The sequence below is a fragment of the Diadema antillarum genome, unplaced genomic scaffold, assembly GCF_040938485.1.
Source record: "Diadema antillarum isolate AM-2024a unplaced genomic scaffold, OU_Dant_1.0 seq00001605_RagTag, whole genome shotgun sequence".
In the NCBI taxonomy this organism is placed as follows: Eukaryota; Metazoa; Echinodermata; class Echinoidea; order Diadematoida; family Diadematidae; genus Diadema; species Diadema antillarum.
The window spans coordinates 136,609-163,924 of NW_027272318.1; the positions used below are offsets into that span (position 1 = coordinate 136,609).

General features: G+C 36.9%; 2 protein-coding genes and 1 pseudogene across 2 annotated transcripts; all 3 read right to left on the reverse strand.

Moving 5' to 3' along the window:
• Window positions 1-2,883: 2,883 nt before the first annotated feature.
• On the reverse strand, window positions 2,884-3,263 carry LOC139711044 (late histone H2A.2.1-like; annotated as a pseudogene).
• A 3,297-nt stretch (window positions 3,264-6,560) lies between these two features.
• Window positions 6,561-6,929, reverse strand: LOC139711046 (late histone H2B.2.1). The gene has a single exon (XM_071622967.1). It carries the CDS (start codon window positions 6,927-6,929, stop codon window positions 6,561-6,563), a length of 369 nt encoding a protein of 122 aa, XP_071479068.1.
• A 2,170-nt stretch (window positions 6,930-9,099) lies between these two features.
• On the reverse strand, window positions 9,100-18,132 carry LOC139711032 (aqualysin-1-like). The gene is made up of 7 exons (XM_071622955.1): window positions 18,091-18,132; window positions 15,317-15,482; window positions 14,632-14,738; window positions 13,747-13,888; window positions 11,181-11,365; window positions 10,511-10,682; window positions 9,100-9,233 (listed from the first exon to the last, which is right to left on the reverse strand). The coding sequence occupies exons 1-7, from the start codon at window positions 18,121-18,123 to the stop codon at window positions 9,100-9,102; spliced, it is 939 nt and encodes a 312-aa protein (XP_071479056.1). The 5' UTR covers window positions 18,124-18,132.
• Window positions 18,133-27,316: the final 9,184 nt, after the last annotated feature.

Sequence of the window (27,316 nt, forward strand, 5' to 3'; positions counted from 1 at the left end):
TTTTGAGTTAATTACTTTGTGAGTGTGCTATGCGATTGGGCTTATTAAATTCCTGGTCCATTTTCTGAAGGTATGAATGCACTTAGCTTCTCCTGATAACTATCGTACATTCTTTATGTTTGTGTTCACAACTTCCTGTTATTTCAAAACCAAGTCAGTAAGTTGCATTTCTAGAATACATTGCTGCAGATGCTTATGATAGTCTTCAAGAATTTTTTAAAAAGTGACCTTGACAAGAATCATGACCAAATTTGTAAATTTCAGATTTGTTGTGGGGTTTTGTTATTATTATTATTTTGTTGGTCAGCATTAGAATTCAAACCGTGGCATTTATGGGTGAGGGCTGGTTCTTTCTTCATGAACATGCTCAGTCAGTGATGAACAAATATTACTCATCAGTCAAATACTTTATGATAGATTGCAATGTGATCAAAATCATCCATAGGGAATAGTGGATAGAGACATGGGTGCTAATAATGAAATTGTGCACAAGGTCTAACAAGGTACAGTACATTGTTTAAACTGTTGTCATGTGGGTTTTGCATTAAGACACTGGCATTTCCGGCTAACTTCATTTGTTGTATTTTTTAGGGGTATACCTGCTACACTTCTGGCCCTACAGGAAGATAAGATATTTTGAATTATGTACTTTTCAGAGCTAACTTATAGAGAGTGTGTGATGTTTTTAAGTAAAAAATTATTTTCATTATATGTATACTCATTTCATTATGTTACATTGTTTTGTATTCCTTTGGGACTTGCTTGTGCATTGTTTCTAAAAAAAAATAATCTTTTGAATGCAAAAGGGAATCAAGTAGTGTCTCTTAGTGTAGTTGAGTGGTGGAGTTATTGCGTTGTAACAGAACCAATGAAAAGATCAGACTCCTAATCCACTGTCTATAGCTGAAGTGATGTGTACAAGATGAGAGGAAAGGAAACCTGTGCAATAAAGGGAACCATTCCACTAGAAGGACGTATGTGTGTGTGTTTCTTTATTTGCATAAATACCCTTCTGCCATTGGGTTCAGTGGTGTGTGTCCGTGGGATTCTTACTTCCTGGCAAACCACTGTGTCAAAGTATGGCACTTGTGAATGTGTCAATATACTGGTATGCTTATTTTTTTTTTTGGGGGGGGGGGCATTGGTTCCTTCTCTTTTTTATGTTTTATTAGAAATTATACAAAATCACACTATTCACAATAATTTACTTGATTAGAATAACACAATCACTGAACATTGTAGAGTAATTGTTGGAAAAATGTTTCTTCCATTTTTGAGCCAACTCTTTAAAGGACAAGTTCACCTTCATATATGACGTCATGTGGATTGAGTGAATGCATCAATATTAATAGAACACATCGGTGAACATTTGGGAGAAATCTGAAGATCTGTTCAAAAGTTATGAATTTTTAAAGTATCTGCGCATTTACTGCTGGATGAGAAGACTACTACAGTGTATGATGTCACATGCGTACAACGATATAAGGAAAATATAAAGAGAATTTCACAAAATTTTCCTTTTTGAATAAAGTGTACAAATTCTCGACTTGTCACTGACATATGTTGAGGGTAACATTATTCCCCTTGCCTTCTGAAAGAGGGAAGTCAAGTGACCTTTTATGAAGCGAGAAAAGTGAAAATATGTTGAATTTTCCTATATATCTTCTTTATATTGTGGTACACATGTGACATCACAAGCTGTAGTAGTCTTCTCATCCAGCAGTGATTAAGCAGAAACTTCAAAAATTCATAACTTTTGAACAGATTGTCCGATTTTCCTCAAACTCTCAATATGTGTTCTACTACTATTGCTGCATTCTCTCAACCCACATGTCTATGAAGGTGGACTTGTCCTTTAACTATAATAAGTGTCACTTTTCATTGGAATATCATCTATTAGTAGTAAGTAAAATAATGTAGTTTGTTGCCCCTTTGACATAGCACTGGATTGTCAATATCACACTTGATTAGATATAAACAGGCAAAATAATTTGAAAATAGGTATCATTGGCATTTGGTTACTGGTTTGTATATTACAAAATGCTAAATCCACATCAAGTGGTTACATACAATTGTAATATGAAAGACATGCCATAAATTTGTGTTTACTTTATGAAGGCATGGCAGTAAGGGATTGTTTTGCAAAAATAGTAATGTTTGCGTTGTTTGTAGGGCCAATATGTGTTACAAGCAATTTGATGTAGTAACTCTTGATTGGTGCACAAATTCCTTGAACATTCATGGTAATTTGGCATTTCTTCTCACAAAATCGTGTGGCTAAACATTGCTGAGATCACTTTCTAACATACCCAGAACACAGATCTCAAGGTGTGACTTTTCTTCAATTTGTCTCCTTCTTCAAATGAAAATTTTCAGATCGCAACTGCTGATTTATCTTTTTAACAAACATGTCGGAAAAAAGGAACCACGGGACCCGAACCTGTCACTACCATCAGGCTGTCCATGGTTGCCGGTAGTTACACCATGTAAGTGTAAGTTGTACTAAGTTGTACTAAGTTGTAAAGGGAGACAAATTGAAGAAAACTCACCCCTCTACTTAATTTTCTCTTGTTTTAAAGGCAAATCCCGTTTCCTTCTAGAAAGAAAAATCTGTCAGTTCGAAGGAGTTTTGTAAGTAACATATGTTTTACTTTGGCTTTGCAGCCTCTACGGAACATATCCCCGATGAAAAATACAGACTGGTCTTTATAAGTCTCATTTACTTCTACCTTGTTGGCTTTTTTAAACCACCTACTTTGTGGATAAGTAAGCTGTAAAGGAGCAAACTTTATATTTCTTTCTTGATAAATTGGTGGCTCTAAAAAGAGCCGTTTTGTGCTGGTCACAAGTTGGGCGTGACGCAGTCGTGACTGGCGTCACATCTTATGCGGACTTGCCGGTCTTCTTGGGCAGAAGCACAGCCTGGATGTTGGGGAGAACACCACCCTGAGCGATGGTGACTCCGCCGAGCAGCTTGTTCAGCTCAGCTCCTCGTCGTTGCGGACGGCCAGCTGCAGGTGACGGGGGATGATTCTGCTCTTCTTGTTGTCGCGGGCGGCGTTTCCTGCGAGCTCGAGGATCTCAGCGGTCAGGTACTCGAGCACGGCGGCGAGGTACACGGGGGCACCAGCGCCAACACGGCTGCCGTAGTTGCCCTTCTTCAAGAAGCGGTGCACACGGCCGACGGGGAACTGAAGTCCCGCACGGGATGAACGGCTCTTAGCCTTGGCCTTAGCCTTGCCTCCTTTGCCACGTCCAGACATGATGATTTTGTTGTTTGTAGTATTGTCGACACAAATACGAACATAACCCAAAACCGCCCGCGACGAGCCTTTTATACCTTACCGGCAGATCCAAGTGTTCCCTTGGTCAATCAATAGTCTCAGCGAACCAATGGGCGTATAGGTAGCCTGCCGTCCTTATTCTTTCTGCTGGCCGTTCAACACGGCATTTGCATATGCCGCCAATTCTCATTTACTTCGGGTTGGAACGTTGGATTTGCGGTGGCACAGGAATATTACGTAATCCTTATTGTCGCCTGGTACAACTAAAGGTGACGATAAGCGTTAGCTGTCAACTCCGCCCGCCTTTTTCTCACTTGATTCTATCTCTCTCTCCCTCTCTCACTCTATCTGTCTATTCAAGGAGCTTCAATGAGCTCCTTGGTCTATTTATCTATCTATCTATCTTCCCCTCTTCCACTCTTTTTTTTTTCTAGCTGTCTGTCTACTTTTCAAAGAATTGTAACCCGTAATATACTAGTATGTAGGCCTACATGGATATTTCCACTCAACTGTTGTGAGCACTCAAAATAGTTTCATTCATTATTGCAATAAACATATGTTTTCCATTGCTCAGGAAACAGCTTACTTTTATTATCGAAATATTTATTTCCGGATATTTATTTGACCACTTGTTACGTGAGTAATAGCGTATCCAGTGGTATATGTGTCATTTTGTGTGTGTGTGTGTGTGTGTGTGTGTGTGTGTGTGTGTGTGTGTGTGTTAATGTTATATTTGTCACGCTCTTCTAGTAAAAAATGTGTTTTATAGTATGATTAGGCTCTATAATCCCGACAGTTAAGTACTTATTACAGTGTTGCAGATGGTGTACCAATGTTGTCCCAAGTAACTGACACCTAGAATGTGATTTTCCTTGTCAATTATGACACAATAAAATATCGTCTTGAATATGGCCACAATAGTGGCAGCAATTAGAAAAGTGATATTATGCATAAGGCACCAATTACACCTGCAGCGATGAATTATATATTACCTTCTATATAGATTTTCATTTTCTTATTCTCTATCTCTTCTGGCGTAGTCTGATCGCCCCCCCCCCCCCCCCATCTCATACTCCCCATTCACCAACTGCTGATCGCCTCGTACCTCCCTGATGACTCACTTTTCAATGTAGATTGGCATGGCGCCTTTATAGGGGTTCCCGGCAGAAATAGAGTACACTGGAATGTTCAAATTAGCCTATAGGTTTATCTCATTCAGTTTTAAGCCGGCCTTCACTGCTGTCAAGATATATTTGTAGTGCAAGTGTCATTTATTGTGGCTTATAATGTGATGTAAAATAGTCCCCCGATACCAGATTAGCTGCATGAGTCGGACAGATTAGGACTAGTCAAAATTACTCGCGAAAAGTCGCTCATCATTCTCTGACACACCGTGACCCTTTTGCACAGCAACCGATGAGAGTACGCAAACAGCAACTACTTTTAAAGATTCTGTTTGTGATGCAATGAATTTTCATTTCATGACAGTTGATCATTACATTCTCCTGATCATCCAGTGTTATACTGTACAGGGGCGGATCCAAGAATTCCGTAAAGGGAGGGCGTAAGCAATATTTCTGGTGCTACTTCTGGGTTTCATTTCATTTTTTTTTTCTTTTTATTTCTTTTGCTTTAACAACAAAGAAAGGGGGGAGCGCACGCCCGGTGCGCCCCCTCTGGATCCGCCACTGTTGTAGTATACATCAGTTTGTTGATAAAGACAATCAAATCTTGCGAAATTAGTAATAGTCATGACAGAGTTGAACGAGATGTTCTTTTTTTTTTTCTTTCTAATTTATGAATAGATGTAAGTGCGCGTTATAGCATAGAAAAAGTGATTGTCAACTGTTTTGAAAATACACACGGTCAAGAATGAATACGGGATTTTTTTAAACTTATATTTTGATATGTTAGAGCACTATTTCCAGTCACAGGGGAAATAACCTAATAAATGTCATTTGGGGGGATTTAGATTAAAAAAAAACAGTATTTTCTGTTACAGTACAAATACAGTGTATAACTCATTTTACAACATATATATGTATATATATATGATTGGATTGAGTAAATGCAGAAATATGAGTAGAACACATGCATGGAACAGTAAAGTTTGAAGTAAATCGCACAATCCGTTCAGAAATTATGAATCGCTAAGATAAGAAAACTAAATATAGTAGTTCCTGAGATTACAGTCGGATGATATAAAGAGAATTTCAAAAAAGATTTAAAAAATCATTTTTTTTGAAAAGTACTAATTCCTTTCACTTGCTACTCACAAGTGTATTGAGGGTAAAATGTAATTTCCCCATCACCCTTCGGAATGAGATAATCTTTATACTTTTTCATAAGAAAAACAAATGAAAATATCCGATATGTTGAATTCTCTTTCTTACACTGATATTTTGAATTGTTATACTGTAGTCTTCCAGTATACCGAAACTTAAAAGATGTATTACCTTTGAAGGGATTTCCGATTTTCCTCAATCTTCATCGACGGGCTCTTTGCTAGCATTCCTGCATTTACTTAATTCACATGTTTTGGTGTCATTCCCCTTGATTCGAGAAATCAGGTTTATTTCCCCTTTAGAGAGAGAAATATATATATATATATATATATATATATATATATATATGTATATATATATATATATATATATATACATATATATATGTGTGTGTGTGTGTGTGTGTGTGTGTGTGTATGTGTGTGTTTGTGTGTGTGTATATATATATATATATATATATACTTCGTCATCAGGCGTATATTTATGTGTTATGCAGTTGAAAGTGCATTCTTTGGTCTCTCTCTCTCTCTCTCTGTGTGTGGAGTTTTCACCACAAAAATGCCCCCCCCCCAAAAAAAAAAAAATAAATAAATAAATAAATAAATAGATAAAAAAGCGACAGACGCATATAAGGCGAACGCAACAAGTCTATATTCGTCTTGTCATCGCAGGCTGAAATGCAGAAAGATGTACCATTATATACCACACTCTGCAACAGGTGTATCATTCATTTCGTGTTGTTCATTAATGTAAATGGAATCAAAATATTTCGTGTGGTTTAAAAAAGCCGAACTCAGATTACGATGTATGTGTCTTTTTAGATTAGGCCTATTAATAGGGTCCTGCGGTATGACGGGAGTGTTGGATAATGTATTACAATGTCCTTATTTTCATTTCCTGCAGATTATGAGAGAAGAGTATCTTCGTTTCTTTCTTGAATATATGGTGGCTCTGAAAAGAGCCGTTGTAAAGTAAATTCGGATGAACAAATTTACTTGGAGGTGGTGTACTTGGTGACGGCCTTGGTGCCCTCAGACACGGCGTGCTTGGCCAGCTCACCGGGGAGGAGGAGACGGACGGCGGTCTGGACCTCACGGCTGCTGATGGTCGACTTCTTGTTGTAGTGGGCAAGACGGGAAGCCTCACCGGCGATGCGCTCGAAGACATCGTTGACGAAGCTGTTCATGATGGACATGGCCTTGGAGGAGATGCCAGTGTCGGGGTGGACCTGCTTCAGCACCTTGTAGATGTAGATGCCGTAGCTCTCCTTTCGCCTCCTGCGCCTCTTGCTGGCCCCAGATGGGCGAGCCTTGGCCTTACCGGCCTTCTTTGCTCCCTTTCCGCTAGTCTTGGCAGGCATGATGATAGATTTAGTCTGTCGATTGAATCAACTGATAGTTCCAACGGGATGTGAGCGCTATTTATAAGAACTCGACGGGCGCAGCGGCACCCAGTATGCAAATGAAGGATAATCCGCCACGGATATTGGATCGATATACGCAAATGAGGGATCCGAAGAACAAGAAGCTTGTTGACTGTCTTGTGAGCTGACCAATTGGGGCTTTACTGCTCGTTCAAGGGGAACACTGCATTTCTTTTCTGTGGCGGGCGACCTTGCAATGAAACGTCGTCTGTGAAAATTTCAAACAGCTTGGCGGCAAAGGGTAGATAGCAAAACTGTTGACTGCAATGGCGTCAGGCAAACACAGAATAATCTCATATCTTCAAGAGTAAGTGTTGGATATCGGCTGGTAAGATAAATCAAACGTACTCAAAATTCCAATTCGTCGCTTTAAAAGTCATCAGACTTGACAGTGCAGATTCTAATAGCAGGAATGTAAAATCAAAAGGACAGTTATGTACAAAACGCTGTTAGGAAGTGCTCTGTACGAAATAATGACGTATGTCGCGTCAGGAAGGTGTACCTCCCTGTTTTTCTCACACCTCCCTGGTCGCGTTCAGGGTAAAATTGGACGATATACGTGTATATCACGATGTTCGTTTACTCTCTGTGACAAGTCATACCTACCATACCTAATACGTTTGTAGGGAATTCAGTGGAAACCTATCACGAATGTCACGCAAGAAGAAACAAATCTCTCAAAGCGTTCGTGGAATTCATAAGTTCGATGACCGACGCGTACGACGGTGACACGACAATTGCTTCTGTGATAAATGAAGGACTTACAAATAAGGTTAGGGTTGTCATAGGGTTTTAGGTTTACTCAGTAGTTTGATGTGAGGATTTGGATTAGAGTTAGGTTTATGTTTGTTGGTAGAATCTATGTTTGGCTTAGCGTGCAGATATTTCATGGGAGCAATCGTCACAGGAACGAAAGTCATGGAAATGCATATGACATTATAGTGTTAAAGACGACATATTCTCACTTAATATATTACATTTTTTTCTGCTGGAAATATATATATGTATAAGGGTTTCACTATGTTTTGTATTGATACAGTCAACCCAATTTAGAAACTACTTACCTAAAAAGGTCACCGGTCTTTATACCTTGAAAAAAGGCTGGCCACTATGAATCTGTTTCCCTCAGAGCATGTTAATGAACCTGTCTGCAATGATGGTCCGCATAATTTTAGTAAGCCCTTTATCTGTCTCCATTATTTTTATGGTCTAAATTGTAAACTGGTTTCATTGTATCAATCGTCTGTTGTCTTTACTGCAACTCCTGGGATAAGATACTATACAGCAGAACGTATTACAGACATTAACATGAACTCCGCAAGCTCACGTCCAGGAGGAAAAACTCGTAAGACGACGCACTGATTCGTTATGACATTCGCTTTATTTGGTGGATTTCAATTTCGTAATGTATAACAACTGAAGGAAAAGGAGGAGTCTGGGAATGGACAGATGAGTAGAAAGAAGAGTGAGGGAAGACTTGAGGAAAGAGTGTATAGGAAAGAGAGAAAAAGAGAAAAGAGGGGTGCAAGAAAAGAGATGGTAGAATTAAGCTTTACTGAGCTCAGAGCACTAATCTATGTACATAGGAAATATGTCCTATAGAGATCGGTGGCTTTGAATCATAGTCTTAGCGCCTCATCGGCACCAGCAATCTTTTGCAAGTTAGTGAGGGGGTGGTTATTTTCTTATCTGAAGGAATTAATCTGACGATGTCGTTTGCTCTATTATGTGATTATAGTCATTATCAAAGCTAATTTTTGATCATCTTACTTTACTATTATATAATAGATATAATAATAATAATAATAATAATAATAATAATAATAATAATTATATATATATATATATATATATATATATATATATATATATATATATAAATGGGCATATATTTATGCTTTCAAATGAATGTCAAGGGTTGAGAAATGCCTTCCAGACATTTTGGGATGAACGTGTTTTTAATGTGAAAATACTTTTCTGAAATTGAATAGAAATTTGAGGTATGTTAATTCCTCGCAAATGGTAAAAAAGAGGAGCACTCTGTTTTCTATATTCCCTTCCAACAATGACTCGCGAAATCACACCATGGAGTTAGAGGTAAGGATGGCTAGTCGAGGTAAAGTAGTCTATTTGGGGTGTGGTATCCCTTGTGTTGTATGACTCCTTTGGTCGAGAGTTCGCGCAGACGGCGAGCAACCTCATTGTAGGGATAGCCTTTCTCCAACAATATGGCCGCTGCACCTGTACACAGGGAACGTGAAGAGTACAATTTATCCGTTATTGAAAGAGATCTATGACCGGCGTGTAAACCAATAAAGAAGTGTGACAGACAGACAGACGGACAAACAAATACGAAGGGACAACGTTAATGGTAGTCGCAGAAAAAAAAAAGAAAAACTTTTAGATACAAGATAATAAGATTGTCATAATTGTCATAATAAGATAATTGTCAAGATTGTCATAATAAAGATACGATTACAACGGTTTGCTTTGGAAGTGAAAGTGAGCCGCCAAAACACATGTTCACGACAGACTTTTCCCGTATTCTTAATTCGAATTTCGTCCAATGACACACTGCTGAAATCATATTCACATAGAAACAACTGCAACCAAAAAGTTACTCACATCAGCAACACTATAGCAGCTACACACACAAAAAGAAATAAAAATTAAACAAAAGATCATAACACAAACATACAGTCACACAATCACGCATTGAGACTGGACATTGGCGTAATAGTTTTCGATTTTCATCAACACTTAGCAACGGTGAACATTCCCAATGTACTATACGGGCCTGTAAAGAAATAAAAATGAATAAAACGAAATTAATATGTCAAAGACCCTGTCCTTAGCGGCCACCGGTCTATAACGGCCACTTTCATCGTCTCATATATATATATATATATATATATATATATATATACCTATAATCTAGGTACGCGTATCTTTACTTTTGATTACATGTATGTGTGAAAATGCTGCTTCTCATGTTTAAAGAGGAAAAAAATCATTGTGAACTGCTAGTAGTGATAAGAATGACATCGGTGTGCAGTCAAACTTTTCTATAGCGGCCACCTGCCTTTACGCCCACAAAAAAAAAAATCCAGAGAAAAGCTATGTCAAAGACCCTGTCCTTAGCGGCCACCGGTCTATAACGGCCACTTTCATCGTCTCCCTTGTGTGGCCGCTTTAGACAGGTTTGACTGTGTTCAAATATAGGTATGCCCGTAATGTAGCGTATAGAAGCATGACAAAACACTGATTGTCATAACAAACGCCGAAAAGGGGTTGGTTTGGGTTGGCTTACGTTACGTCTGCATTCAAACACATATACAAATTCAAACTCAAATTCCAAAATAAACAAGCAAATGACAGATGCAATGATTATAATGATAACAAAATACTACACAAATAGTAAAATATATAGGCAATTATCATTACACAACAAACTTATACCAAAAAAAATGTAAATAAGATAAGAAATATATAGGGTGGGAAGAGGATGGAGGTTTTACCTGATACGAACGGAGTTGCCATGGATGTACCGCTTAGTGGAATAGTGGCGTCATCACTCTTGTAGTCCAGGCTGAGTATGTGAGAGCCCGGTGCAAAGAGGTCGACGCAGTCGCCGTAATCCGAGAAAGAAGTCCGGAAGTCGTTCCGGTCCGAGGCAGCTACCGTAATAACCTTTGAACGTGATTATAAAGGATTGGTTTGAAATTTTGTACGGGCCCTGGCAATGCTATAGAAGGTAATTTAAAATTATTTTCCATAACATACTCGGAGTTCGTCAAATTTCGTGTGATATTGCCACAACTTGTCTCTTCCTTGGTCGCTATTTGTATTGTTCAACTATTCTTAGTGATATTTCTTTTTCAGGTAAATAGGGTGTTTAGATCTTCGCAAGATTTTACCTTGACCCAAAACTACGTGAGGCCCATAACTCTCATTATTATTATACTGTTATTGATAGCGCGGAAAAGTAACAGCCTGCTGAAATGCTTGAAATTATATTTTCTTTCTTAGTAAAACAACAACAACAAACCAAGCAATTAAATCTTCGTATTATATTGTACCACGTTTTAACCAAAGTACGTGTGTCTTAGAACACATTTATCACTTTGTTAACAATATATAAACAGGAGCGAAATGAACTGAATGTTTGTGCATGCACGATAGGTTTACCTCTGGCATTTGAGCCGGTGAACGGGTGCAAGAGTCCGTGTTGCTGTTGCTAGCCGCGGCGACCAAGACGCAACCGCTGTTGAAAAGCTCCCTAGCGGATCGGTTCAGAGTCTTCGACGCTGTGCCGCTTATCGACATCGACACCACGCACGGTCGCTTCCGGTTCAGTTTCACCCAGTTTAGTCCTTGGAATCAAAATCGGAGCAAAAGATATTTATGATGATCATCAGTGCATGGCCTTCTTTACAAAGTATAACGTCTTCAAGTGAAATGGATTTCCGTATTCAGGTTAACTTTGAAACACTCGTATACAATAAACTGCCGGGTAATTCTTGTCATGTCTCCATGCTTTTTCATCAAAATATCATTATTTTCTTTTAAAAAATAGTTGTTACCATGACAACCGTCATTGCTAGGAGGTAACCATGACATTGGAAACCTGGGATTTTAAATCTATTGAAAGAGATATACTTATGTTGACATATTTTGGCGTTTATAGCATGTTTTTATATGTTTAATGAAGAATATACATATTCAAATTCATGAAATTCTTCCGTCGAGTTCTGTTTATTGCAACTGAATAACAAGTTCCCCTGCATTGACATAAATAAGAATGAATTTGAATAATTACACAGTACCCGCTGCAAATCACAAGGATTAGAACCAGCACTGGCTGTCGGGCGGAAGCTCGGTGGTCTAGTGGATAAGATGCCTGTCCGGAGATCAGGAGGTCGTAGGTTCGAATCCTGCCTGTGTATGTATGCCCATGACTTCTTTTGTCATGGCTGCCGCTAAAATACTTATCAATTCAGTGCTTATTTACGTCGATACAGGACAATTTAAAGAACTCGACAGAAGAATTTCATGAATTTGAATAATTACGCAGTACCCGCTGCAAATTACAAGGATTAGAACCAGCACTAGCAGTCGGGCAGAAGCTCGGTGGTCTCGCGGATAAGATGCCTGTCCGGAGATCAGGAGGTCGTAGGCTCGAATCCTGCCGGAGTAATTCTATGTATGCCCATGATTTCTTTTGTCGTGGCTTATATTACTAAAACACTGATCAATTCAGTGCTTATTTACGTCGATGCAGAGCAACTTGTTAATCAGTTGCAAGAAGCATGCTCTTTTAAAGAAAACAATTCGTTGCCATGGCAGCGGCTCAAGACGTCATTTAGAAAAATGGCAACAGGTGGATTCGTGTTCAGCTGCTATACCTCCAAAATATGGGAAATAGCACCCCCTCCCCCCCCAAAAAAAAAAAAAATCAAACTCTACAGGAAGTTTTAAGAACTTCCCAATATTATGACAACTCGCCGTCTACTGTAAACAAAGTGATTGAAGTTTCTTTGAACTCCGACATGACAATAGACGTGCAATGCATGAAATGTCGCAGTTTTGCATGTTTACATTAAAAAAAAGTGATATCGGTCTCAAACACAATGTTGAATAGATGAGTCACTGATGTCATCTTGGCACAACATCAAAGTATCACTAAATCATCTTTTCCCTATGAACAACAACCCTTTCCTTCTAGTGATTGGAGCTCAAGACAGAAAATAACAATGTATCTCGATTCTCTTTGGGTAGGCAATTATTTCATCGGAGATCTAGGCCTATTTATCATGAGACATAAGAATTGGGTTTAGACATTAATCGATTCAGAATCGCTTCAGAATCGAAACATTTTACAACGGAATGTCTGAAATACAGTATTTAATGACTAAGGAAAACACTCCCGTACTCAGTAACATATTGGTGTTTAGTTGAGGTTGTTTGGGCAGTTCTTGGTGGGTGGACGGCAACAGACAGAACGGTTAAAGTATCATCAAAATTGGACAAATTACAAGAAGTTGTACTGTCATTATCGCAGTCATCATCACAATCATTATCACAAGAATCATGTATAGTTTACCGGTATGTGTTGTACGTGTTTGATGGATCCCATCACGGAAAGACATATTTTATGTCTATTTACCGAATAAAATATCGACACCTCATACCCCTGATCACATGCGAGACCGAGCTTCTTCGGACATATGAATGAAAAAAAAAATTGAGCCACGTGACATTAATAGATCAGTTCGTAATTCCACTTTGCGCATGAGCAGAAAAAGGTCATTTGTATACCAGCAGGCATTTTGGTTTATCCTATCATTCACTATGATAAGCATCTGTGATGTGATGATTATTCATATTATCCTATCTTAATGGTATACTTGCAGAAGACATCCACCAGACAGCAAGCCTGGTATTTGGCAATATCAAAAGGAAGAGGTTGTTATTGCATTCAATGCAAAACAATGAAATGAATGCCTGCTAAAATGTCAACTGACATACTATTCTGGTCACCTGGTCTAAACGCAAGTCCATTCTTTGTTTGATCACGAATTCCACATATTGTTATATCGGACATAACTAATGATTACGCCGCTTGAAAACGAGTGAAGTGCCTAACCAAATGAGAAAAAAGAAAGGTCATTTGTACCAATGCCAATGTGTATACGAGCTAATTACGAACTGCCTTATTGATACCATCTATGCTTGTTAAGTCCAAGTTACGCACCTCTAATCACACCCGACACAGACCCCTTGTGGTGACCCCTTATGATCCGGATGCCATAGACGTTAGCCTTCTTAGCGACACCGTACTCTGTTCCAGCCACGATTCCAGCACAGTGTGTCCCGTGACCGTCGATGTCGAATCCCTGTCGAGTTATAAACATACAATCTTTGTGTTTATCTCCGAAACAGCATTAAAACAATGCAAAGAAGATGTGTATTATAATATCTCGAGTTTCATGACGAACGGGGGGAAAAAATCCTATCAAATTTACATGTATAACCAAAATGGTATAAACGTTTCGGTGCCTGGATAACCTATTTCTTAAAAGAAAAAATAGACAGATGAAGTGGCACTCATGTTTTTCCTCACTCTCGTCATTGCACGGCTGTTCTTTAGCTAATATAAGCTAAATTTATACACGTGAAAATACATTTCGACAAGATTCAGTAATCAAAAACTTCCGCGAGACAATGGCAGTGTCAATCGACGTGTAAAGTAATGAAGAAAATTCCTTGTCATCCAAAGCAACGGAGGATATTATTAACTTTTTATGCCAAAACGCTGTTTGGTTGTTTGTGTTTTTTTATGATAATTCAAAACATACTGACGTAACTGCGCGCTTTTGTGAACTTTCTATCGTGCTGATGCTGTATAATCAAGGTTTATCTTTAATGTGGACATTTGAGGCACAAGTTGAGCTCATCAAGATAACAATAATGATTATTACAAAGCGAAATACAACCATGCCTGTTTGTTAAATTGTTTATGTCTGAATTTCAGTCTGTTTACAGGATTTAAACTAATAATTCAATACCAAGGGAGAGGCACATCCGTTTGATCACTTGCGATCAAACTTGTAGATTGAAGCTAAAATGTTGCACTTACTGAACCACCGTAGGCATCATAGGCGACATGCGCCCGTCCCGCTATGTCTTTGTGAGTTGGTCTCAAACCAGAATCCAGAATGTAAACGTGGACTCCATTCCCACTGCCTGTTGAAATGCGGAAGACAAACGCAAATTAATTAAGAGCTTACCTTACCTTATTATCTCACATCCAAGAAAGAATACTGTACACGGTGTACTGTGAAGCCATTCAACACTGAACGTGTGTGTCTGCCACAATGCAGGAAATCTTCAAAGAATAGACAGAATTTATATCAAACAACATAGACATGCATTATGAGGCATTGAATTAAACACGCCCAGGAGTTCCTTTGTTTGTTGCTCTCTAAGTTGTTGCTTTTTACGTGCAAATTAATCATCTGCCTTGTGCATATTTTCACTTTCAATATTTTCATTTGCATGTGTAAATTATACTTCAATTTCTGCTTCTCATTTTTTTAAAAAAAATTTCCAATAATTTCCTTGCATTGCGTTACTTCTCTATCTTAATTCCTCTGATGTGCATTGTGTATCTCTCTGTTTGTATTATCTTTTTCCTTGTTTATTTTTTTAAAGAAACTTGCGTTTTATCTTTTCTCAAGTCCGCACGGAAACCTCTGGCGGATGATTCTTGTCCAAAGTTTTAGTACTGTGTTTCCCAAGGTCACATTCAGCACCCATCTCACCGTTGATGAAGAATTTGCCATCGAGCCGGTTGCTGCGCTGGTCGATGCGATCCAGTCCCCAGTTGGCGACATCGTTCTCGAAGGTTCGATCCTCAGTGACGAGGACAGCTTCCTGCAATACCACACCATCTTCCTCGACGTACTCCACGCCCTCCATGTTTCTTACCTAGTGTACATATCGTGTTCACATCAATGCACAGTTCAAACGAGCTCACGATAATTACATCCAAAGTTGATTTTACAAAACACTCCTCTACCAAGTAAGTTCAACAAACCGCATAATCATCCGGATTAATGCTGTATGCATTATTTCCATTTTATTTTTTCTACTAATAATTGCCTGTGTTTCATTTTTTTTAAGTGAACTACAAATCGATAACACAAGTAATTGAACCCTTTGGTTTTAGGAAAGGATTTTCTACCGATTATGCTATAATCAAATCTGTTGATAATATTATTGATGCGCGTACTAAAAAGGAGCACATAATTGGAGTTTTTATGGATCTTAGCAAAGCGTTTGACACTATTGATCATGATATTTTACTTGAAAAATTACATAATTATGGTGTGAGAGGCATTACTCTGTCGTGGTTCAGAAGTTATCTAAGTCATCGAAAACAACATGTTGCATTTAAATCCACTCACTCAACATATTCTAACGTGTCATGCGGTGTCCCTCACGGATCTATCCTCGGGCGCCTACTCTTTTTGATTTATATTAATGATATTATCAACTCCTCTCCTCGTTTAAATTTCATCTTATTTGCAGACGACACCAATGTTTTTTATCATCTTACTTGCAGACGACACCAATGTTTTTTATTCCCACAAGGACATTATAACACTGGTTGATACATTAAATACGGAATTAAGCAACATCTCGAAATGGTTTAGAAGTATTAAGCTTTCATTGAATATTGATAAGACATGTTTTATACACTTTCATACGTTGCAATCCCAACCCACCCTTCCTCAAAGTATTTTTATTGATGATATAAACATTGCTGAGAAACATTCAACCAAGTTCCTAGGAGTGATCCTAGATAGCAATCTAACTTGGAATACTCATGTTCAGAATATTACAACAGCAATATCTAAAGTAACTGGTGTTTTAAGAAGAATAAAATATTTGATTAATGATCAAACTTTAATTATGTTATACAACACTTTATTTTTATCATTTTACTGTGATATTGTATGGGGCAACAGTAGCAAAACAAAATTGAACACAATTTTTCTTCTCCAGAAAAAGGCTCTTCGTATATGCACACATTCAAATTTTTTGGCTCACACTGATCCCATATTTTATCGCCTAAAAACCTTGAAGGCCCATGATATACATCTATACCTAACTGCCATATCCATGTATAAACACACTCGAAATCTATTACCATTTTTTCATAATACCTTAGAAGCCAATGACCATATTCACTCATACCCTACCCGTCGTTCCCATGATTTTCATTTAAGTAATCCGAAGCTTTTACTTGCTCAAAAGTCGATTAGACATCAAGGTCCGGATACATGGAACTCTCTTCCTGAGGAGTTGAAACAGTGTGCCTCCTCGTTTTCATTTAAAGCAAATTTAAAGAAGTACATTTTATTACAGTATACTCCAAATACGAACTAAAAACAAATAAATTATACAACTAATGTTGGCCTCCCGATAGCAACAGCGCATATCGTCCCCTCTTTCAGTAAACCAATTTCATTATTCTAAATTCCAGCCTATCTGCCATTGTGCACCCTCAAGCACCTGCACACACATTCACCACCACCACCATCACACACCAGAGTTTATTTTCCCCTGCTACCTTCGCAGCCGAATTTCTATTGTTACGAATCTAGTATACGTCCTTATCTTTTCCTCGGGCCGGCCATCTTTTCAAGCAATGCTTATAATGGCGGCCCTCTGCATAATCGTTTCTTAACTATAAATGTTATTCTTATCACTGCTGCATAGACATGCATACTGTATATTGAATCTCTTTCATATCGTTGTTTATGCATGTCAAAAGACTGTGTTAAATTTATTTTATATATTTCCTACATGTTCATGATTATGTACTTATATGTATCGTGGTTTATGCAAGTCAAACGACTCTGCGTTGAACTTACTTTGTATATTTCCTGCATCTTCATGATTATGTAACTTATGTATATTGATTTGCAGAAAATAAAGTATCTATCAAACAATGAATAAACAAACTTTGTTGCTCATTAACGATTTTGTATAAGTTTTGAGGATTTTCGGAAGCCCCATCAAATTCCTAAATTCATAATATGAACCGATTCATAAAATGGCACGAAATAACTTTGTAAAAATATTAAAGTTCCATTCTCTCCCTCGAAATGACATTCACATTTCTTTCTGATTTAGTGCAGGTTTTATGAATTTAAGCAGTTCCATTTGAAATCAACTACTCAGATGAAATAATATATGCAGATGATTTCAAAGATGCTAATGTAAATAAGATGTGACGGTAATATCTGCAGCAAAATCCAACAGGACTTGACAATGTAAAGTGATGTGAAAGAGAGGCAAGTGAGACGTTATGTGATCGAGAACGCCGTAATCCTGCACCTGAATCCTTATACGAATTCTCTATTTTTCTCATAAATTGAAATATCAATAATTAATCTATGCGGACTCATCATATTGCTTAAAATAAGGGATACATTAAAGAACAAAATGTTGTGGGATGAAATTAGTTTATATCAATTATGACGTATAGGCTTAATTTAAATAAAAGACTTCCAGTCACATTTCTCACTTCAGAAAGAGCTTTGTTGTCAAGTTCCGTCATCAGGACAGTGTTGTCGCCATGGATTCGGTCAATCACTTTCGCTTTTTGCAGATTCAGCTCCTGAACCTTGGACTCGAAGACAGTCATCCATACATCCACATCGTGACCCTTCTGCAAAAGGATTTAAAGAGTATAATAAAGAAAATTATACATACACATTCACACACATTCACGCACACATGTGTGTGCGTGCGTGCGTGCGTATATAGACATCCTTTTATATATATATATATTATATTTATATATTATATATTATATATATATATAATATAATATATTGAATATATATGCATTATATATATAATATGAATATGATATATATATACATATATATATATATATATATATGTATATATATATAATTATACACACATTATGATTATACTCAAATTACATGTGCATAGATATACGAGATTTTAAGAATTGAAATAATCACCTATCGTGCATGATATCCAAGCGAGTAAATTATCGACTTGATTATCAGTGTTGAAATATATAATTTCTCTTTAGGACACACATTATTGTTTCTTTGATCGTTCTTTTCTAATTTCACCTTGATTTTATTTCAAATTTAGTCCCATTGCCAGTTTAATTTACTGTACCTATACGAATGTTGCTTTTTGCTGTTACAATTGATCATTACAACAATTATAAGAAGAGCAAAAGTGGTATATTATATTAAAATAATGTCATAATGATTGAACCATTTGAAAATCAAGCATCAGAAACATAAGCCAATATGATATCATTCCTATCAAATCATCAATCAAAAAACAGAAGGGAGCTGACAATAGACCACAGACTTGAAGTGCTTCCTTTTTCTCTTTCTCTAATAGTATGTGTATCCAATTTCTTTTTGTAATGTTATAAACAGTACTATATACTATATGAATTGCACAGATGATGATAAGAAAATCACTGTATAAACGCACAAACACAACACAGCGCAATCCACACACTTTTTGTTTTATGATATTCTTTATTTGAGTTTCATTCAATATCAAATCCATATTGACAATGAAATTAATATTACCAACAACAACAAAAAAGCAGCTGTATTTTTCTTTCTTGTGCTGCTGAATCATACACACACACACATACGCACACACGCACACACGCACACACGCACACACACACACACATTATGATTATACATGTACTGCAGTTTTCCCCATTTATACGTACAAGCAAAGTAACGAGGTAATGTCCACCAGCATCTCTTTCTTCGGCCAGATGTAGAGGCGCCATTTTGCCTGATGCGGCGTGAAGAACGACCACGCCCAGCAACAGAGAGCCGACGATCTCCAAGATAAATCCCATCTCGAGATGACAGTCCGCTCTGAAGTAAAACAAATATATTCATATGAAAGAATATGATAGGGTCCTATGTGCTTACTGAGTATTTGCCTCGCATCTTAAACATTTTCGAGGTGTAGAAAGTATAAGTGACGATTTCACAGGTCACCATATGGTTTTCGTTGGCATACGTATACTCAGACACACAATATGATATAATACACATAAATACTTTTATGCATATAATATACAACCCCCCACAAATATATAAATATATAATATTTTATATATATATATATATATATATATATATATATATATATATAGGCATTCAAGTCCTTCTTGAGGGAGACGTAACTGCAGCTCATATATGAAATTATGGATTTTACTTGCACTCCATGTATATATTTTGTAAATACACTACTTGTGGAATTTGACTGGTGGAGCACACATACGGCTGCACACTCTCACACACTACAGTGCGTTATGTTCAAGCATGAAGCTGCACTTAACGGAAGAAGAAGAAGAAGAATATATTATATTATTATACATACAGTATATTATTTGACTTGATTGTCTCTGCTCTCCTGTGTTTTGTTTTGTTTTAACAATTTTGACAAAATGTCGTAAGAATGTATTATAAGGACATCAGTTATTACATGATATTTCCCCTACTTTTATTTCCAAATTAGCATCATACCCTTATTGATAATGCCTACACAGATAACGCACAGTGAACAACTTCAAGTCTTTCTTCATTTTCAGTTATAAGCAGAAAATAACATGGTATTATCTTTGGGTTCAGTGTCGAGTCTTCATTTTTTTTCAGTGGGATTGCTTTGAAATTAATTCAATGCATGCACACATCCTCCATGGGTTGTTGTTTTTTGTCTATCTGTTACTAAACTAATAACGTAGGCCTAAAATGATACTATTTCTAAAAAGTATGTAATTTTCCTAGACTTTACCATACCAATTGATTAGATAAAACAAAATAATGAGACGACACCAAGGAAGGATGAAGGATTAAAGCCTAAAATTCAAGTTTGTCTTTTGTTTTCACCACAAGTTAGTAATGAACTTTCAATAATGTTTCAAACATATGGCGACATGAAATCATGGAAAACATACCTTTATTGAATCAAACTACCCGGCACAAACGTCAGCTGGTGAAATGCATCGGTCTCGCAGGTTTTTTCTTCTCCAACCTCTCTATAATGTTCCACAACTTTTCGATGGATGCCAAAGGAATAGCAGGATGACGATAGCGGCTGCGGCCGATGTCCCAGGGGAACAAAATCTCTCTCGTCCAGTTGAGAATGAGTGCATCAAAGCCTGCTCAATGTATGATGTGTTACCGCGGAAAGATTGTGGTCTAATATAGCAAACATCGGCACACAGCCTGGTGCAGAGCAATAGTAAGCCAACTTCGAATGAAAATTTCCAAAATTGCTGGTACGTTTATGTCAAACTTTGATAGATCACGCCGATTCTTATAGTCAATTATTCACTGAAAGTTTGAGGTTGACACTAATGTATCGACAGAGTATAGCCATACGGTCACTGACGGTGTAGAAAATGACCTTACCATCACACTGGAGCATCTGTTAGCGTCAGATAGTGTGTTTTTCTTTGGCTGAATCTTTGAATTGACATTTTTTCAAATATTTCACATAATTCGCAAGGGGGAAAACACACGAAAGCGCCATTTTATACAGACGCGTGAGCATGTCTTAAGTGAATTGCTGGAAGATGGAAAAAATAGTTCTCTTTTAAAAGACTTAAATCAGCCCAACAGAACTGTAGATGTTTCGTTAAAATCAGCCGTAAAACATAATAACCGTAGAATTTAAAACTTCACGTGTTGGCACGAATCGATGATATTGGTCACAACCCAAACCCCAGAGAAAGTGCTGACATAACTGCCTTATAGTTGTTGTTTTTTTTTTTCAAAGTCTTCATTCATTTCATTTTTTCATGCTAAGTCTAAAGAATGTGACTTAAGATTGGGAGCGGATAAGCACAAACACTTAGTTTTCAAACCGTCAAAATCAAAAATGTAAATGGTACTTCCTTCTTCATGGTCACAGTGGTAGATATAAACACAAAAATGTAACCACTTTATCTGGATAACTCAATGATATTATCATAACACCATGTATTGCTCATTTAACAAGCGTAGCTTGTTGACGATGATTTTATACAGCTGTATGTTATTTGTAATGATTTACACAGACAAGACAAAACAGTGGTTATGTGTTGTTTCTTCGTCAAACCGACAGACAAACAACAATATATATTTCAGGCTTAGTGTCATATCTGTATATTTTTATGAAGTAGTTGTGGAATTCATCGTCTAAACTTACGTTTAAGAAAAAATGGGCGCCGTGGATTTTCTTAGTGTTCTACATTTCAATAATAATAATAATAATAATAATAATAATAATAACAATAATAATAATAATAATAATAATAATAATAATAATAATAATAATAATAATAATAATAAAAATATTGGAAAACCTATTACACCTTAAACAAAGTAATTTTCGTTGTGACAGGCTTTTCAGATCTTGGATAATTCGTCGGCGTTTTCACGAACCGACGCTATTTCGATTTTGGTCAAAATTTTCAAAATCGAGATATTGGTACCAAATGAAAGTGCTTTCAAAACTCTACCAAATCCCCAAATTTTAGATCACAAAATTAATTATTCTTAATTTTATCAAAGAAAGAAAAAAACGACGGTACTCGAAATATCGAGAAATTGAGAAAAAGGGGTTTCACGAACCGACGCAGTAAAGATACGCCGGTTCGTGAAACCCGAATTGCTAGGGTGAAGAGCAATGCGGGTTTTACGAACCGTCGCAGTTGCATTATTTTGAGCTTTGTTCAACTTACTGGCCTAGAATTAGGTTTTGGCCCTAATCCAGATCTCAGAGTGAGAACCAAACCATCTGAAAGATGAATGACGACCTAAGCCAGCCCACTGTCCACGAGTGAAGTGAATGGTAAGCTATAATCCTATTAAAATCATGCTCAAACCCAAGTTTCAGTTGGACTACCATAACCATTAATTGCGGTAGAGTGTAGTCCCATGTATTCAATCGCGTGATGCTTATGAAGCCTAGTCTGTAAACGCCATCCAATTTCAAATTAGATCCCAAATCATATTATTTATAGTTTCTTTTCAACTTATGTCGTTACTTCTGAGACTACTGAGTACTGTAGTCGTAACGTCTGTGTGCAAGACATGCAAGATGTCAAAGTCTCGAAGACACTCATGGCTATGCCTTGACTTGAGTTGAAAATGAAATCATGAGATTGACAAAGTAGGCCTACTAAACTAAAAAAAAGTAAAAAGTCTAAAAGTAAAACTCAAAGGAAGAGTAAAGAATAAAGTTAGACATGTTAGACTTTAACTTTCAAGTTTAACTATTAAGTCTAAGTTAAGACTTTACTTGTAATGTCAGTTACTAAAACTAAGATCAGCTGAAGTCTAAGACCAAGTCAAATTAACACAGAGTCTATAGTCTAGCTCTAGATCTACATCTAGACTAGTGGTAATAGTAGGTAGAGTCCACCCATTTTTCCCCCAATTTTTACTTGTCCATTCCTGAAAAAGTTACTGGTCAGTGTCCAACAGTGATTTTTCCTGGTCAGGGACCGTCGGACCAGTGCCAGTGTGCAGCGTTGGTGTAGATGTCATCTATGACAGTATGTGGTCTAGTGATACTACCTAAACACTACGAGTAGTACTCTACAGGTTAGGTGGCTTTCCTGTACAGTGCAGTGTTATAGTATACTTGTGAATTCAGCCCTAGTACCGTACTGTGTGTAGATATGTGACATTATGTCTAACGTTAGTTCGAGTGGAGTACCTTTGAAGCACAGCGGTGGGGCTTTTTTCCCTAAAACTTGTGAATGCGGCCCAACCAAATGGCGTTTACATATTCACGCGTGATTGATAGTGATACAGTAGCGCTGTCGATTTCCACAGCATCCATACATAATCTTTTGTCCTTTCTTCTTTCCTTTTTTCCCTTTGTTCTTTCACCCTTTTTATTCTTGGAATCGAAGGACTTCTAAGAAATGTCCCTCGACTGATTTAACCAGGACTCTTGAGTCCTGGTAAACCTAACCTAACCGAGTAACTGTTAACATTTGTTAGGCCTAACATAACAGTAACACTGACTTAGCCCTGTATTGACTTTGTCTTTGGCCGACTTACTGAGATGGCGAGTCTAACTCTTTAACGTTAGTCTAAATGTAGTCGTTAGATCTGTCAGTGTCAGTGTCACCGGTTATTGTATATGGTGCCATCTCTAACGTACGTTAACAAGTTGATGTTAGTTATCTATGTCAACTTACTGAGTCAGTAATAGTGGTACTGTCATCCTGTTGGATATCGCCGCAATATCATCCGTGACGTGTTAATTTCGTGTCACAAAGACAAAAGTTGCCAAGATCTAATAGTATTAGATGTCTAGATCTAGATGTAGTCTAGATCTATAATATAAATTTTGTGAACCACTGGTAACTTAAAAGTGAAAGGTCTAGACTTCACTTAGTCTATAATTTAGACCAGACATTCATGAGGCAAAGGCTTATTTAGTAGATCTATTCTTATTCTATTTTAACGTCAATTCCTACTAACTCGCCACGTGTTATTCCTAAGGCCAAGGACTTACGGGTTAGTGATTTTTTTTCTCATAAATACCAAACAGCAGACGTGTTTCATTTGCATTCTTGTGCAGACTTCATGAAAATATGTGCAGTATCAAAGAAATATGCACATGACAATGCCAGTGTTTTATAGGTGAATGGTTAATACCTTTAAAAGCTGAATGATGTCTAGGTCTAATTAAGATGTTACAGTCTCTGATAAGAAACAGGTTTGATTGTCATAGACTGTTTCCCAAATGCAGGTACATGTAGTAATATTCAGCTATTTCAATGCAATGCCTTGTTTACAAATACATGTAGATTTATATTCATGTGAATGATAATTCAATTTCTACATGAGACATACCAAGTGCTAAACATAATATCTTGCATCAGTAAAATGTGTAAATGAAGAGACAATTTGAATATGCATCAAATACGAACAGCAGCATTTTTTGACATTCTTTGATCCTGCATAGGCCTACCATTTTGTTTTATGTTTAATATAAATAGAGCAAAATAATTTCAACTTCAGTTTTGTTGGCTGATTTTTTTTTTCTTCTCAAAATTAAAGTTGTATCTTGTGCCATGATGTTTGATTTTAATCAAAAGTTCTTAATTTCTTTCTTTTCTTTCAGATGACTGGTGCCATGTAGTAGCGAAGAACTGGACTGTCTCAGAAAAGAAAAGGAAAAGTACAGGGTCGTGTACATCACCAACGGATGTGAATACAATGGTAATGTAGAGTCTAGGTCTAATTAAGATGTTAAAGTCTCTGATAATAAACAAGTTTGATTGTCGTAGACTCTTTCCCAAATGCAATTAGTAATATTCAGCTTTTTCAAAGCAATGCCTTGTTTACAAGGACATGCAGATTTATTCATGTGAATAATAATTTAAATTCTACATGAGACTTACTAAGTGCTAGACATAAGATCTTGCATCATTAAAATATGTAAAAGGCGAGACAATTTGAATATGCATCAAAAACAGCAGTATTTTTTTGACATTCTTTGATCCTGTATACCGTTTTGTTTCATGTTTAATATAAATAGAGCAAAATAATTTCAACTACAGTTTAGTTGGCTGATTTCTTTTTCTCAAAATGAAAGTTGTATCTTGTATCATGATGTTTGATTTTAATTGAAAGTTCTTAATTTCTGTCTTTTCTTTCAGATGACTGATGCCATGCAGTAGCGAAGAGCTGGACTGTTTCAGAGAAGAAGAAAAAAGTACAGCATCGTGCTGATCATCAAGGAATGTGAATACAATGGCTTAGGAAAGAAGACAATCTACAGATAGGATAGAAGGGAGAAATTGGGATGAAGGGCGACAACATAAGGACGGTATATCTACAGTGAAATGTGATTGTATCACTAGACAGTTCTGTTATAAGATGTTCTTTATCTAACTAAAATTGTAAATTATGATACGTGTATGTTCCCATGCAAACTCACAACAAAATACAGAAATTTGATTTCTTTTAATAATAATTCATTATGTCTCTAAATTTACAATTAAAGAAAGTGATTGCAATAAGGATGTCAAACATCGTATATTAAAATAATAGATTATTCATTTGTCTCCATCCGTAGTAACGCACGCAACTGCAGTGTGCAGTTTGTAGGCTGCTGTGAAAAAAAAAAATCACAGGCAGCCCAAGCAGGATTCGAACCACGACCTCTGGATTACTAGACCAGCGTCATAACCACTAGACCACCGGAGTGCCCTGGCGCTACCTTTACACATGAATAATTAAGTATAGAAGGGCTTGGGGGCGCTTCGAAGTTTACTGCTCTTATTAAATATGTACATGTCATTTGCAACTCAACTAAAGATGATTAAACACACTGAAATTCTTACTTTAAATGATATTCATAATCTGTTTTTTTTTTCTTTAATAGCTTGGGATGTACACTTTATACACTGTATCGGTCTACATTTCGCCTACAATATGGAATTCTTTACTTCGAGACGTTTTTTTTAACAAACAAAAAATTAAGAGTCCTTTAAAGGTGCTGTAAAACAGTGGTGTTTGTTTGTTTGTTTGTTTTTTGGTGGGGGGGGGGGGGGAGGGGAGTCAAATTAGCCTTGGCCCCTCTCCGCCGTCTTTTTTTTTTCCTTTAGCTGCATATTTTTTAGTCATCACATGAAAATTCGTCTGCATCCACCCCGTAGTTTTGCTGATGACCTTTCTTTTTAATTATTTTAGCCACACACAATTTTGGCTGAATTTCCCCAACCCTCTTGTGAATTTGCTAGTACATGTACTAAAACACATTGTCAGAATGTGTTTATAGTACTGGTGGATTAAGGATTCACAGGGAGGGGGGGGGGGGGTCGGCCAAAATTTCTCTTTTCTCATATGTAAGGCGAAAGGCTGATATTATGGGCTTTCTACACACATTTTTAGATGCTAATTATTGGTTAACATGAGCATGATCATTTATGTTGTGATTAATTTGTTTCCTTATATATGTATGACTTCTATTAGAGACTTAATTGGCTTGGCACTCCTTACATCGACCTATTTTAGACACCCATTTCCCTCTCTCTCGTGCTTTTTCTCTACTGTCCTGTGAATAGTGTAACTACATGTACATGCAGTACCTCTTCTCTTTTGTATGATATACATCAAGTTTTTATCTGAGCATATGGGTGTTGCAGCACTCTCAAGCTTCATGCATATGCAGCAACATCTTTGTGTGGTCATATACATACATGTAGTTATGCTTGATATATTAATTTGAGAATGTTATTCTTTCTCTTGTATATGTTCCGTCCGCACTCTATAGATGTAAATGTACGATGTAAGATTTGGTGTGCATGTTCGAACTGTGTTCCTCTTTTTGTGAACACACAAGAACTGATATAATAATGAACTTGAATTACACATATTCTTGAATCTTGATTCCATCTCCATTTGCCATTAGATATGTATTGATTTATGGAGCTCTTCCACAATTGTTATCCTTCCCATTGTCATTACTCATCTCTGAATAATTCAAATTTGATATTCTATTGAGGACCTATGTTTCTTCGATTACATAATGTACCTCTTCAATATATTGCTGCAAAAGGCATAATAAAACATGACCATTATTATATATTTAAAATGAAGCTTGAAATTCTGATAGTGTCGATATTCATGTATTTTTAGGAGTTTATCAGTTTCGAAGAGTGCATGCAGGATGAGTTTATGTTTTTATATGATCAGGTGCGGCTGTCATAG

Coding starts and splice junctions, on each gene's coding strand:
- LOC139711032 (XM_071622955.1), bottom strand. CDS start 18,123: ATGACGGAACTTGACAACAAAGCTCTTTCTGAA. Junction 13,889..14,631: donor ATGATGCCTACGGTGGTTCA/GTAAGTGCAACA, acceptor ATAACTCGACAG/GGATTCGACATCGACGGTCA. Junction 10,683..11,180: donor CACCGGCTCAAATGCCAGAG/GTAAACCTATCG, acceptor TCACGTTCAAAG/GTTATTACGGTAGCTGCCTC.
- LOC139711046 (XM_071622967.1), bottom strand. CDS start 6,929: ATGCCTGCCAAGACTAGCGGAAAGGGAGCAAAGAAGGCCGGTAAGGCC.